The sequence below is a fragment of the Zosterops lateralis genome (assembly GCF_965231275.1).
Source record: "Zosterops lateralis genome assembly, chromosome: Z".
Taxonomy (NCBI): Eukaryota; Metazoa; Chordata; class Aves; order Passeriformes; family Zosteropidae; genus Zosterops; species Zosterops lateralis.
In genome coordinates this window covers 18,147,044-18,161,901 of record NC_139800.1, presented here as the reverse complement: position 1 = coordinate 18,161,901, position 14,858 = coordinate 18,147,044, and the positions used below count along the sequence as shown (strand labels likewise).

General features: G+C 35.5%; 1 protein-coding gene across 1 annotated transcript in view; it reads left to right on the top strand.

Annotated features, from left to right (window-relative positions):
- The window catches only part of WDR70 (WD repeat domain 70), a 125,709-nt gene that overhangs the window by 40,400 nt on the left and 70,451 nt on the right, over window positions 1–14,858 (top strand). The window contains exons 8-9 of the mRNA XM_083884482.1: window positions 1,273–1,426; window positions 2,720–2,796. Coding sequence (XP_083740608.1) covers window positions 1,273–1,426; window positions 2,720–2,796 — 231 coding nt within the window. The remainder of the gene's footprint in view (window positions 1–1,272; window positions 1,427–2,719; window positions 2,797–14,858) is intronic.

The window sequence follows — 14,858 nt, the reverse complement described above, 5'->3', positions numbered from 1 at the left end:
ATTATGAACAGTGTTAATAGTATTAATGCCTGTAGTTTGATTTTTAGTATTTCAGTGTCTGAAAACAAGGTTTTTTTCAGAAGACTATGTGGGCCTTTAGGTATTCTGGGTATTATGTCTTTTCAGAAATCAGATTTTAATTCTGAGCTGTTTGTTATTACCTAGTGGACAGATCCTTTTCATGCATGAGACATGCGTCAAGTAAAAATATGTTTTAGTCTAGTTTTTAAATGTTTGGTTTTAATTCTTACATTTTAAGAGTGATAAGTGTAGAATATGAACCTGTGCTTCGGAGATGTTGGCTGTTTTCTTTTGTCAATTTCAGCATTAGAGTATGAGAAATATAACCTAATATATAACCTAATAAGTAGGTTTATTCTGTATACAGTTCTCAGGTGTAGCTAAAGGATATTTTGAGCTTTGTATGAATTATATCATTCGGCAAGAGCACTTGGAAGTACAAGTGAGAAAATTTTTTAATTCCTAGGATGTTTGTTCTGCAAAAACTGAATCCAATGTATTCTTTAGTTTAGGTTTATCAATTGTCTGCAGACTATATTCTAGACTTTAGAGATAATTTCTATTGTGGGTTTCCTGTAATTTCTTTCAGTGTTTCCTCTGAGCTCAACGTATCTGGCCATCTTCTCTTCTGAGGAAGTATTCATTTTTGCTTTTGAGGATCAGAATGTCTTTTTTTCAGACATTGACTGTGATCTATTTTGTAAATTCCCAGATTTGACTGTCTCCTTTCTACTGAAAATCAGCTTATAATACTCAGTCCAATTTGACTACCAGTTGGTATTACATAATAGGGTGCTTGAAGCAATTTTTGGCTTTTGAATTGTAATGTAATCAGTTCTGCCAAACATTTTTTGAATAAGAAACTTATGCTGAGTTTACATTACTATTGATCAATGCAGAACTTTTAAAGTAAGTATTACAATATTTTAAGTGTTTCATGTGGCACTTCATGGTTTGAGGACAGATTTAACAGATAATAGTTACTGTTGAGAAAATTATTTGAAGTCAATACTGTGTAAAAACCGAAATGCTAAAATACTAACTTACTTTTGGGAAGATGAAAAAGGATTTTCAGCTCTGGGTAGTTAAATCTGACACATACTGTTTTTCCACTGGAGCTATAATAGCATTCTTAAAGAAATATATTTGCTAGAAATGGCATTTTACTGACACTTCAGTTTTAGTGTAGGTTTACAGGAACGTTAACTGAAATGTTTTATTTCTCCTTTTTTTCTTCTTCTTTCTTTATAGTCACCAAATCAAGTCTTTACAGTATAGCAGCACGGGAGATGTCATTCTTGTTGTCTCTGGTAACTCTCAGGCAAAAGTTCTTGACAGAGATGGCTTCCCAGTAATGGAATGCATAAAGGGAGACCAGTACATTGTGGATATGACAAACACGAAGGTAAAGTCAGGGGCTGGAGGTTTCAAGGCAGAGGCTGGGGTTTGTTTACTTGCATGCTCTGAGAGTAGGACTAATAAGCAACAATGTGTCTATATTTAATGGTAGCCAAAAATGCAAGTTTTTTCATAATTTTGACGTGCTTCAACCACAGGTGGTTGCATTTTGACCAATTTGTCCTTGTATTTCCATAAACTGATACAATGGTTCTATTTACCTAGATGATTTAAATTCAGGTCAGTTTTTAAAATAGCTTAAGCCTAAAAAGTAATGATAAAATCTGAAGCTCAGACTGATGATAAAATTGATTTACTTATTTCTTGTAAAGTGTATTTCCAAATAAATAGGATAAATGCTGTTTTGCCTAAAGCTGTTCTTGTCAGATGACTATTTTGTTTGGCTAGTGATACATATATAAAACCATCAAGTAACATCTGCTTTAGTTCTAGTTTGCTTAAAAATAATTTAGATTTTCTTTCTCTCGTAAATGTCTAAAATTCCCGTATACTGTGGTCCAGCAGTCAAAAGGCTAAAATACTTGCTTAATTGCCTCATTAACTTTTCAGTATTTCTCTCCTTATTTGTGTTTAAAACAAACTGAAGGCCTTCCAGCCTTGCAGGAATTGTTTCCAAATTTCTCTTTGAACATAGTCAATGAACACGTGCCTGTACTTCAAAGAAGTAAAGCCAACTGGACAATTTCTAGTCCAGTGATGTCGTTATATTCATAGGCACCATAATGGCAATTGCTTACTTTGCATAAAGCACTCACCTTCTGTTTGTTCAGTCTTAAAGGAAGACAACTGACTAGTCAATTTGCAACTTCAGTGTTTTATGAAAAACTCATCTGAGATTAAATTCATCTTGGCTCTCAAATTCTGTTTCCTCAGTTTTCTCCAACAGGATCTTTGGCTAGTGTAGGTGGACATTGGTTGTTACTGTTATTTCTTTAGCTTGAAAAAGTTTGTGTGACACTGTAGTGATGCCTATTGTTTCATCCTTTTTCTGCATTATAGTTCTCCTAAGAGAAAAAGAAGTGTGAGTCTATGCCATTTTCTGAAAGAAAGAAGAAAGTAAAAGAATGCCAGGGGTTTGCTAATTCAGAAATGATAGCAAGGATGGAATAGAGTACATGCAATCTGTTAAATCATTCTGATGTCAGTCAGAAAGGTCTGAAGGGTCTGATTTGTCCCTTAGCTTCCATGTGATTCCACTTGAAGGATTTGGAGTAAAAGTTGTAAAACCTTGTAAGATAGCTTACAAGGCCTTATAAGACCTCTATGTTTATTTCTTTAGGGTCACACAGCAATGCTCAATTCAGGCTGTTGGCATCCAAAGATAAAGGAAGAATTTTTGACATGTTCTAATGATGGGTAAGTATTGAGATCTATGAATGAGTGTTTTTTAAGAGGCTTGTTTAGTTTTGTGTTTTACTGTGCCTTAATTTACTTCAAATATAATTCTTTTTAATCTTTAGTAAATATTTAATATAGTGAGATCTGGAAGCAAATATTATATTTGTTTTGCCTGTAGGTAATAAATGTATTTTGTTTGTATTATTTTAGTTCAGTAACTTAATTTTTTTAAAATGATGTTTCATGAAAGTTGTTGATTAGTTATTTTTACAAAGATTCTTGGACAAAATTTTACTTTACCCAGTATTCCTTTGGAGTAGAATAATTCCTGTGGAGAGACTCAGTGTAACTGAATTCACTGGGATGATTGAAGATTTCTGTTAGAAGTTGCAAGTTTCACTTCAGGTGTGACTGAATATTAATGGATGTTGTTTGACAAGTGTCATAGACTGCTAGAAATTATTTTGTGGCTTCAGTCTTGATCTTTCTGGTTAGAATCAAATGGCAAAATGTCGCATGGCATCTGAGTTTATTAAGTTATTGCAGCTGTCAGTAGCAGGTTCATGAATGATTTTTTACTGATGTTTCAAATATGCAATCTCCTTTACTCAAGAATGACATTAAGGATTGTATTTTCCCACTGATGTATCTGTGGAGTGGTCCACTGTTAAAAGAAGACTTCAATTGCTTTGAACAACATACTTTGTTTTTTTTTTCCCCTAAAAGGGGCTGACTTACTGGTTTACATGGGTACATGAAAATATTATTTCCTCTTAAAGAGGAAAATTCACAGTTTCTGATAAGACCATGACAGAAGGAGAAAAAGCTGAATACTACATTGTGCTTTATGGAGAAATTTAGTTTTAGAAATACTGTTCTATTTTCTCCCATCTAATCAAGTCCCTTAACTAATATACCAAAAAATGGACTCTGTACATCCCTGATGCTTGAATTGCTGTGAATTAAAATGGTCTGGACAAGTAAGAGAAAATCAGATAAACACTACTATTAATGGTTGCATAATTGCATTTTCACAAATGCTACATGGCTAAAATCACAACAAAATTATTTAAAACTCACTGCATTTTGCTTCATGCTAGTGGCAGGTCTTTACAGGATGTCCTGGGAAAAGAAACAATTTGGATTGATTAATTTGCCCCACAGGCCTTGAAGATGGTATTCTGTCTGTGAAATTTAATAACAACAGAAACTAAAAGGTCTTCAAGTTTAATCAGTAAAGTTTAATTCATCTTAAGAGACTGGAGCTGTGAACAAGAATTGAAAAGAATAGTTCGTGTTGGAAGTGACCGACAATGATCATACAACTGTCCGCCCAGTTCAGGGCCGTCCAGAAGTTAAAGCCTTTTGTAAAGGACATTGACCAATCAACCATGTCTCCAGGAAGACCTGTGTTGGTCTGGGACCACCTTCTCACTAAAGAAATGCGTCCCAGTGTCCTGTCTGAACTTTCCCTGCTTCAGCTCTGAACCATTCCCATGCATCCTGCCCCTGGGTGCCAGGGAGAAGAGCCCAGCACTTCCCTGGGCCCTTCCCATTCTCATGAAGGTGTGTGGAGCTGTGAGGCCACCCCTCTGCCTCCTTTTCTCCAAAGTGGACAAGCCCAAAGACTTCAGCTACTTCTCGCAGGAGGTTCCAGCTCTGTTTCCTTCCCCAGGACACACTGAAGGACCTTCCCATCCCTCTCCACCTGCAGGGCCCAGCAGGGCCCCGGCTGAGGCTGCCCCAGGCTGAGCCCAGCGGGGCCATCCCCAGCCCGGGCTGTGCCGTGCTCGGGGCTCTGGGATGGGCTTTGTCCTCGGGGCTGCCCGGGCACTGCTGACCCACCCTGAGCCTATAGAACTAAAAAGGCTGAGTAGGGAAGGTCATGGGAATGTTTAGCCAGGTTCAAAAGCATAATTAATTCAAAGAGATAAATAAAAGCCTTAATGTTCTTTTCATTAACCATATTGTGTGAAGGTAAGTTGAGTTAGTGAGTAGCACACCTTTGAAAATATGTGTTCCATTAGTAAATTTGGAGCACAAGCCTGATGAGGAGCAGCTGAGTGAACTGGGGTTGTTTTAGTCTGGAGAAGAAGAGACTAAAATTAGTCTTCCCCCATGGGGATGACCTTAACACTCTCTACCACTTCCTGAGAGGAGGGTATGGCCAGGTGTCAGTCTGTCTCTTCTCTCAGGTAACAAGAGACAGGGCAAGAGGAAATGGGCCTCAATTTGCACCAAGATAGGTTTAGATTGGAAATTGGGAAAAAAAAATTCTCTGAAAAGGTGGTTAGGTATTGGAACAGGCTGCCCAGGAAAAAGGGTGGCATTGCCATTCCTGGAAGAGATTAGGGATATGGTTTTATGGGGGATCTGGCAGTTTTAGGTTAATGGTTCAACTTGATGATCTTCAGCATCTTTTCCTAATCTTAATGGTTCTAGCTGACAGCAGTTGCTGGAATTATACCAGCTGTTTTAACCAGTAGCACGTGAGTTTCTGACTTCTTTTTGGTGGTAATTTTTGAATGAGGAAAAATAACTTCTCTAAGATGGTGTTAATATGGTGTTCTTAGAAAGTATTTTGTGTAGGAGAGTAATATTAGAGTCTTTAGGTGTCAAGGCAGAGAGTTTTAATCTAAAGAAAGAAATGGTCTCTGTCAGCAAGATACAGTGGAAACTTCTGTTGGTTTATGCTTAAAGGAAACAGGTTTTCCGAATTTTAAGTAAATGCAATTTATATTAAGCATTCTAGAAACCAGATTTTTTTCGTTTAATAGTGCTTATTTGACATTTTGCGTAGAATGAGTTACAGACATCATTAAATGTTACAACTGTGTCTATCTGTCAGTCTAATATTTTTACATTTATTCCAGTATTTATACCTGACACTTAGGTGTTGAAGAACTGTATTTCATCAATTTGTAAAGCTGGCTTTTTTGTTCAGGCCGGTAGATTTGCACTTTGTGAAATGCTGGCCAAAATTTGAAACTGTTGAAGAGTCTGTGTAAAAACTTGATTTATGTTGCATACGAAGAAAACAATATAATTATAAAAAAAACTTAAACTTTGGAGACTGTGGGCTTCTCAGATCAGACTGAAAGATTGGCAGTCTTTATTCTACAGAAGAGAGGTCTAAGTAGGGCAGTATGTGATCAAAGTTTGTGAAATGTTCGAGATGATAGGTGAGCTGAATGTGGAATTGTTGTTTTTGAAAACCTCTACCAAACCTAAGAGGTATCTCTTGAAAGTGCATATTGTTAAGTTTAGACCAATTAGAAAATATTGGGTGCTGCTCAGATTTATTCTGGAATGCCTTGTCACAGGAGGGCATGAAGGCAAGTTTAAAAAGGGATGAGAAAATTTGTGTTTAGTAACACCCATGAACAGATAGAAAATGCAATAGGCATTGTAATACCTTCTATATGAGAGCTGTGGATAGTAAGGTGAAATGAAGGGCATTAACTGTAATGACCAGACAGACTTTGTAAGCATCATTATTTCTGTGACTGAAGACTGAATACAGGGCTAAATGAACCTATGATCAGATGTAGCCAGATATTCCTTATATCTTTATGTTATTCAGTAAATAATTAAGATCTAATTTCATGCTGCATTACTGTTGAAAATGAAGGGTGCGGATTCTCAAGGTACAATACCTTTGCAATGGTTTTAAGTTTGGAGTTGTGTGATCTTCATATGAATAAGTTAACTGTTCATAAAGTCTTCCCTCTCGAGCAAGATGGTGAGACAAAGCCCAGTCTAGCTTTATGTGGCTCTGGTACATAGAGATTTTGGGTATGAATATTTATGGTTTTAAACAAAAAAATAAACCCAAAACCAAACCAAAACAAACCCCTCAAAACCCCAAACCAAACCAACCCAAAAAAAACCCACCACAAAAAACCAGCCAACCAAACAAAAAAACACCCAAAAAAACTCCACCAAAAAACCCAAAACAAAACAAAAGTCTTTCAGTACTGAAACAATCTTTTTACAGGGCAGGAGACCTGCCTGTACCCAGTTTTGGCATTCCTGACATTGTACTCTAATTGTACTTTGACATTCATAGTCCTTGACATATTACACCCTGACATAATTTAGCAAGACCATCTATACTCTTAAGAGGAGAAATTAAAAGCTTTAGAGTATTGCATATAAGAGGAAAAGGTGCAAACATCTACTTTTTGTATTTTCTCCTGAGAGTGCACTGCTGATCTTGTATACAGTGCAGACAAGCTCTGGAAATTCTGCCATAGATTCCTGTTATTTTTGTTCTAAAATTTTTACTAGACATTGATGTAAGAATATATTACCTTAAGTACAGTGACTGCTCTGAAACTTTTAAGAGGGAATGTGATTCTATCTGTATATCTAGAAGTTGTGATTTAATCCTCACACTGAGAAAAGGACCTGCCACAACTGGAGTGTGTGGAGAAGTATAGACCTGACACTAAACACCAAAATGAGACCCTTCAGAGGGTCATCCTGTATGGATGTGGGAAGATGATACCAGGGATGCTCTGAAAAGCTATGAAGGAAAGCTGAACACTTTCTCTTCTTCCTGGTTTTAATCTGTGTTGGATGTCACACAGCAGTAAAGCAAAGTGATAGCTGGCTCTTAAACAGGGACTTCTCGCATGATGGGTATTTCTATGTGGAGAGGCTGTGTGTACTCCAAACCTGGTTGCCAGAACCACCAGCTAGTTTTGAAGATGCTTGCAAGAAAAGATTTAAGGGTTTTCAGTTAATCATCCAGGAGTTTGGAAGGTGCTGAAACTAATGGTTGAAGCATGTGTGTTGTGCTCCTTGGGGCACACTGAATGGCAGGATCTGAGCCTGAAGGAGAAGAGGACACGAGAGAGCACATGAGCAATATTAATGTACTGTTGAACCCTAATACTGTATTGTATGGCTCTAGATAACATTTGCACCTCCTCTAGAGAAAACAGTCATTCATAAACCAAATGAATGAGTATTTGCAAGTTGTGGACTCTATTTTATAAGGTATCTGTAGAATTCACATGAATCTGTCTCTTTAGTGAATGGTTGCCACCTGCATACAGTTTAAAAATAAAGTAAGGAATGAAAGTGGCATTTTCTGGGTGGTATGTTGAAACAGGAGCTTTCATGATGCATAAAGAAGCTAATAAGCAAAATTTGCAATGATCTTGTGGTGTCAAATGAAAGTGATACATTTTAAATATGTTTTAAGTAAATGCTTTTCAAATATTTTAAATCCATATTTATGTTAACCTGCTATAACTAAAATACTCACTTAGGGATAGTCTTTATATGTAACAGTTTCTTTTGATTCCACGTGACTAAGGTTGTAGTAGTAGTCTGAAGTAAAAAGTAATTCAAATGAAGACTCTTGGAATTGCTATTTCAAGTGAAGTATTTTGAGAGGTGATTCTTATATATGTGTGACTTATACATGACATTCAAATATGCTAAACATTTTTAAAAAGCCTAGAAGTAGGTTTTGATGATAGTATATTCTAATACACAGTTATTAGGCTATTTGTAAATTTCTTACTTCAGACTGCAGATGCACAGGTTACCAGCAGGGAGTCTCAGTGTGTTTTATATCATTGTTCAAGGACACAATGCTGAACTCAGGAAAAACTACATAAGAAAATTACACAGTTCCATCAGAACATGAGAGAAACAAGCTGGTTGGCTTGCACACTGAAATGAGCCAGAGCCTAGACACAGCAGTTATGGAATAATCTGAAAACTCCTCTTAATTTGTATAAATTCATGCCCACTTATGCAGTTATTAGTGGATACATATAAATCTCCGTAGCTCACTTAATTTTATTTTCCTTGTAAATATTTCGGATGATGGCTTGTGGAAACATGTAATACCACACTGTTTCTTTCTTTTTCATCTTATGGCCAGGGTTGGGGTGGTTTTTTTAGCCTCATATTTAAACAAATAGTTTCGTTACTCTGGGATTACAGACGAATAAGAATTTTCTTGGGCTTTTACAGGTTGTTAAGCATTTATTAGCTTTTAGTTGCAGAAGGGAGTAAGAAAGTTGTCAGTTCCATCAGTAATCTGGTGATTAACTGTAATTGTATGAATGAATACTGCTAGCCTAGAGATTTAGCTAAAGTAGATACTTATTCGAGTTTTTAAACTAGATTAAGTCTGGTGCACAGATTATCTATATGGGAATTCTCAGTTATTATATATATGATATTCTCAGTTCTTTAACTTTCCAACATTTCATGTGATTAGAACAAAATTATATTAAAAGAAAAGACAAACATAGAAAAGCAATTATCTTCTCCATGGAACTGCTGTAATTCTGAAGTTTGCATAACAGATAATTTCAATTTTAATGAATTTGAGACTAATTAATTAATTTATATCAACTTTCCACTGTTTTTTAAAGTGTAGACACAAAGCTTTTGTCAATGTTGGTACTAACTTGAGACATCTTCTTGCACAAGCTATCTTTTTTCATTTATGGCTATACATTGCCTTGAACTTTAAATATCCCACAAATATTCCTGAATGATCACTCCCTTTACATTGCATGTACTCCTTGCCATTCTAGGTAAAGTTTGGATACAGGTACAGTGTGCGGTCAACACTGTCTTTTATCTTTCTTAGAGTTCTTTTGCCACATTATTGGACTTGCTTGGAAAATACAATTATTAAGGCAAGGATCTTTCATTTTACGAGCAATATGTTGAATAAATGTACAGAACAGCATTAAAGGTGATAGTAACAGAAATTGCAACATTAATACATTGCCTAAAAGTGAAAAAAGTTTTGGAATTTAGGAAGTCTTTAAAAAGTTTTTTACTCTCTGGAAATACACCTGAGCAGAGTAACCTTTAAAAATACCCTGTGTTTTAAGACATAACTAACTCTATGCTTATATTATTCCAAGATACCAGTTGATTTCTATGTAATAACAAACAAGGAAGAGGAAACGGATAATGCTTTTGTTATTTGGATGTTTTCTTATCACAAATGTGATAGGTAGGGCTGTAAGAATAAGCAAGAGAGGTCAGTGTTATTAAATGTTCCAGCAACAGGTGTTCGTACTCTCATTTTTTTTTTTCTTTTAGAAGCAGAATCACAGCCAAACTTGAAATTTAGCAGTCACAAAACTTATGATTTGTCGTTGCAGCTTGGGTTATGGTTGGTTAACAGCTGGTTTACTGTAGAGCATTGCTCTCACAAGTTTTCTTTTTCTCATCTTCTAGTAGGTTAAGTTAGTGTTCCTACTCTCTAAAAGATATCCTAGAGAATATTTGGTGCCATCAGAAACTGACCTCTGTGATAAGTTATTTAGGGACAATTTCAATGCAGATCTATGTCTAATTATTTCAGTGAAGTAATTTCAAATCTTCAGAAACAGAGTTTTGCATTTAAGGCGCATTTGAATTCTCAGTCTTTTGTCAAATGGATTTTTCATATATGAAATTACTCTGGTCTATGGAATATGGCTTTAAACTTCTGTTTTAGCCATATACTGTTGCTTAGCAAATATTATCTATATCTTTTTTGTAATTTCAAGCAGCAAAATACAGTTAATGAAGGATGAGTAACTTGCCTAACATGTGTCTGCTGTTTGCAACCATTGCTGTTCAAATGACTTTTCTCTACTTCTCTACTTTTATCTGTTATCCTAGGTGCTACTAAGGACTTCTGAAATTTGATATATCTTAGTGAACACTGCTGTTTCATGATGACTTTTATCTCAGCTTACCTTTCAGTTTTCATTTGTTAACTATTTCCATCCTGTTAACTAGGTTTGCATCTAGAATGCCTGTTGACTTCTCTTATTAGCTGCCTTATTTCAGTTTCTTTAGGTGGCAGCTATCGGTGTATGACTTTCCTGTCCAGGCAAGGTTTTCTAGCCTTTTATTAGGCTCAGAACTGCATGAAACCTGGTAGTTTGACAGAGAAGAGATTTGAGCTGGTCTGGAATAGCACTGCTGAAAATGGCCAGCAGTTAGGTTCACTGCCCATGGAACAATCAGTTATTCCCACAATGCTGTTCAGCTTGTCTTTAACTGGCAAGCTCCCTTCAGCCCAGATGATTCTGTTTTTCTTTAATTGAAGTCTGTTCCCCATGAGCTTAAGACCCAAGTCACCTGTTGTAGACCACATACTTGCTTCTTAGATCTTCTTTCCACAGTAGTATATTCTCAGGAGAGCACAAGATTTGGTAACTCCAGCCTGCTTGGCCGTGCACTGTGAGGGACAGCTCCACTGGCCATGAAGATGAGATTATACGGCATTCCTCCTCGATTTATAGACTCTAAGCTTCAGGTTACATGCTGTCTGCTCACTCCAGATTGGCAGCAGCTCAGCCTAAACTGATTACACTTGAAGTGAATACAGCTCTGGAGTTTGTTGAACTCTGCTAAGACTTGGAACAACATTGTTGTCAACTGGAAAACTCAAGCTATAATTTTACTTTTCTTTAATGCTTTTACATATCAGGAATACTGTACGTATGAAAACATAGGTGAGAGCTGAATTTGGACTTGTGTGTTTAGTGTAAATATAGTTATATTGTCTTGCTGTTTTGCAGAATTTGTAGATTTTTCTGAATAATGCATTTGAAGAAATAGTGATAAAGTTTGTTACACAAGACTCTCCTTGTTTTGTTTAAAAGCACCAAAGTACAACACTGAAGAAGGCTTTTGAATAAATATTAATAGTCCTAATGCCTTCCATGTTTGAAATATTTTATATGTAATAAATACAGTTAAATACTGATCCATCTGCAGCTTTGAAAACTGCTGAAAGCAGTAAGATAGCAATGCCAGGGCTACTACCAAGATGTTTGTATAAACTTTTGTTACAGTCTAAACTTCAAACTGCATCTGCCTTCACAGATTTGAAGGCTAGTTAGAAAAAGTGTACTGGAAAATAATTACTGATGTTTTACCTTCATCTGGGGTATAATTTAAAAATCTTTAATTGCAGTCTTAGGCTTTGCTTGCACTTGTTAGATTTACCTCTTAAAGCAACCTGCATGCTATAGAGTGTAGGACTTGCTTTGGGGTCCAGAGTACCTACTCATCAAAAAGATCACCCTGAATCATATCAAGTTGCCTCATACTGCTTTATAGGGTAGGGACTGCAAATAACATTGTGGTGAAACAATTAAATTTACTAGAGGAATAACTTGGACTTCCATCTTAGGAGAAGAAATAACTCTTGCCAAGTTGTTTCAAGCAGATATGTTCACAGGTGTGTATACATATATATTCACCTGCTGTGCCATATTCCGTATGAAAATACAATTATGAAGTTTGAGAATGTTTCTTCAATATTTTTATGAGATATTTTTATTCCCATACAATATTACAGTTTAGAAAAATTTTCAGAATTAATTTAGAACATAGAGGAATACAATTCTGTCAATTGATATATTTTTAGTTTTACTGAGGTAAAGTTTTTTACTACAGCAAGAAACTTGAAAGTATTTTTGTGTGTCAGATGAAAGTACACATTTAAAAATTTGATTGATTTATTTGGCAAGCACAGAATTTAAGTATTCATAGTAGCTCAGTACTTTCTGGAAGGTTTGCTCATTTTGGAACTTTGCAGTGAGTGGAGCAAGAAGGGACAGTCTTTTCAAAGTCTTTTGTTAGGCATTGCAATGTTCTTATCTTAGGATAGGAAGGGAGAAGTTTTGGTGCATATATTCGCTTCTTTTACCCCAGAACACAAAGTATTTCATTTCTCACTGTATTGTGCTCCTGTTGGGTTATATGGTTAAGCTTTCCCTGAAACTTGTTTCCTAACCACTTTCAGTCAGACTGGAAAAGCCTTTCTCTTACATCTTCTCTGGTCCTGGCTCACCCTGACTGAGAAAAGAGAATAATTTTCTGCAGTTCTGTTAGCAGATCTGTGGGGTAACTTCTGGCAGAATAGAAATGATGGGAAACTGCAAGTTAGTATTTCTACCAGCTCAACTTAATATCAGATAGGGAAGACAGGAATTTACCATTTTTCAAATTGATAGGAAAAATCCCATGGTTTAGGGTCATATACAAGTTGTTGGGCAAATGCTTCCATTGTGGTGACTTTACTCCACAAGTATCTTTTACTGGCAATTTCTTCTCCTGTCTTCTCCTGTGAAAAATGTATTATGTCTTCTATTGTATGAAGATCAAATCCTTTATTCTCAAGTATTCACTGATAATTTTAACCTTTAACTCAGTTTAAAGGGCTATTTTCACATGAGATATGCATCTTATTCAAATGACTAGAATTCTTTGATTATTCTAGTACTAAGGGGAAGTACAATAGACTTGGTAAACTAAACTAAAATGTTTTTGTTTGATAATAAGGAAGTGAAGTAGCGTAAACAAAGATTTATTTTGGCAAATTTCCTTACAAAGATAAAAGATGAATTCTATCTAAGAAAATTAAATTGCTATGATTAATGCTCAAATCTGATTCTGTACTAAAGCTACACAGTAATGACTAATGATACTGACTATCCAATAGATCAAAACTCTGAAAATATTTGCTTTGTGATTTTCGATATTTAGAATTGCACGGTAATTTCATTGTTTGAGTAATGAAATTTTAAGTTGTTCCTCTTATCAGGGCCCTCATATTATATAAATATATGTTTTAGTTAAAATCCCACTGCTAAATTGCTTGTTTAGAGATATATGTCGGGTGGTTTTCATTTTTCATGGAATTAATTGGAACAGTGTGAAGTTACTCATCTTGTAGTCTTCTTGTAGGTTTCAAAGGTGCATGGTTTCAAGATGGTGAAGCCTGGAAAAATTTCCAGTTCAGAAAATTCTGTTTAAGGCTGATAAATCCCATTTTGCAAGTGAGATAGAATATCATGGAAATTATGTATGGCTTTTTGTGAAAGTAGCCGCTCTTGTTTATTTAATAAAACCTTTTATAAATTTTTGTATAGTATCCAATAGTAACTTATAAGCAGTAAATTACATTCCAAAATATGTTGAAATTTTTTCTGTTAATTCCAGTAAGTTTTGTTTCTGGAAAGGATTAATTTTGTAAATATATGTGAGACACTTGTCATCTATCAACTGGGCTAGCTAATAGGAAGAGATCTTAGAACTGATAATCTGAAATAATCAAAACAACATGTTTCTAATGTAATTTCATAAGACTGAACTATTGCCTCCAAACTTCTGTATTTCTGTAAATTATTTTAATGAAAGCAGATTTAATGAGAGAGAGTGTGAATATATTTCTAGTAAAACCTGAACACTAAATATTAGCCACTGATCCTGAGAGCAGATTGGTTAGTGAGCTGGGTGAAAACAACAGCATGGGAAATCATACACAGAAAAGAATATTTCCCTGAAAGTTATGTAGGGGTAATTGTATATAGGCTCTTAGTATGAAGCTGTGGAAGAGGAGATGAACGTTTTTTAAAAATGCATGAACACACAAAGAATGAACTTTTACTAATGGCATTGGTAAAGGAGATTATATTAATGTTATGTTTCAGCAACACAGAGAGTTGTGTGTCTAGTTCCAATGATAATGGCCTAAAAAAAATGATACAAGACATTGAAAAGGAAAAGTGTCAAAGATGTGTCCTGAAACTTCAGCTAATTCAAGACTGCTTGGGAAGCTGAATACATTTCACTTCATTGAGTAGGATATTGAGAGACTTGGCAACAGCAAAAAAAAAAAAATTGAAATAGAGATAAAATGTCCAACATTGGAACGGTCTGTAAATTGTTAAAGATGTAAGTCCACTCAATAATTGAAAGTTAGCAAGGTTTGTCAAGGAGAGAGAAAGTATTTCTTTGTAAACAGAGTATTATGTGACTGTGGAACTGATTATTACAGAGCAAATGTAGTAAATTCTTTACCAATTGTAGCTTTCACACAGAAATTGTCAATGAAATTTCTTTCAATCATCAGACAAACCAGTGAACACTAAAAGCACGTTTAATCCATCTGAAATTGGAATAGGCTGGGTATTCTCAGTGGTAAAAACTATGATCAAGCTGTTCATATAATTTAGCCTTTTATATATAGGGGCCTGTTATTGGGCTGTGTGCGTCTGTGAAAGGTACTCGCGTTTTGAGGATAGGGA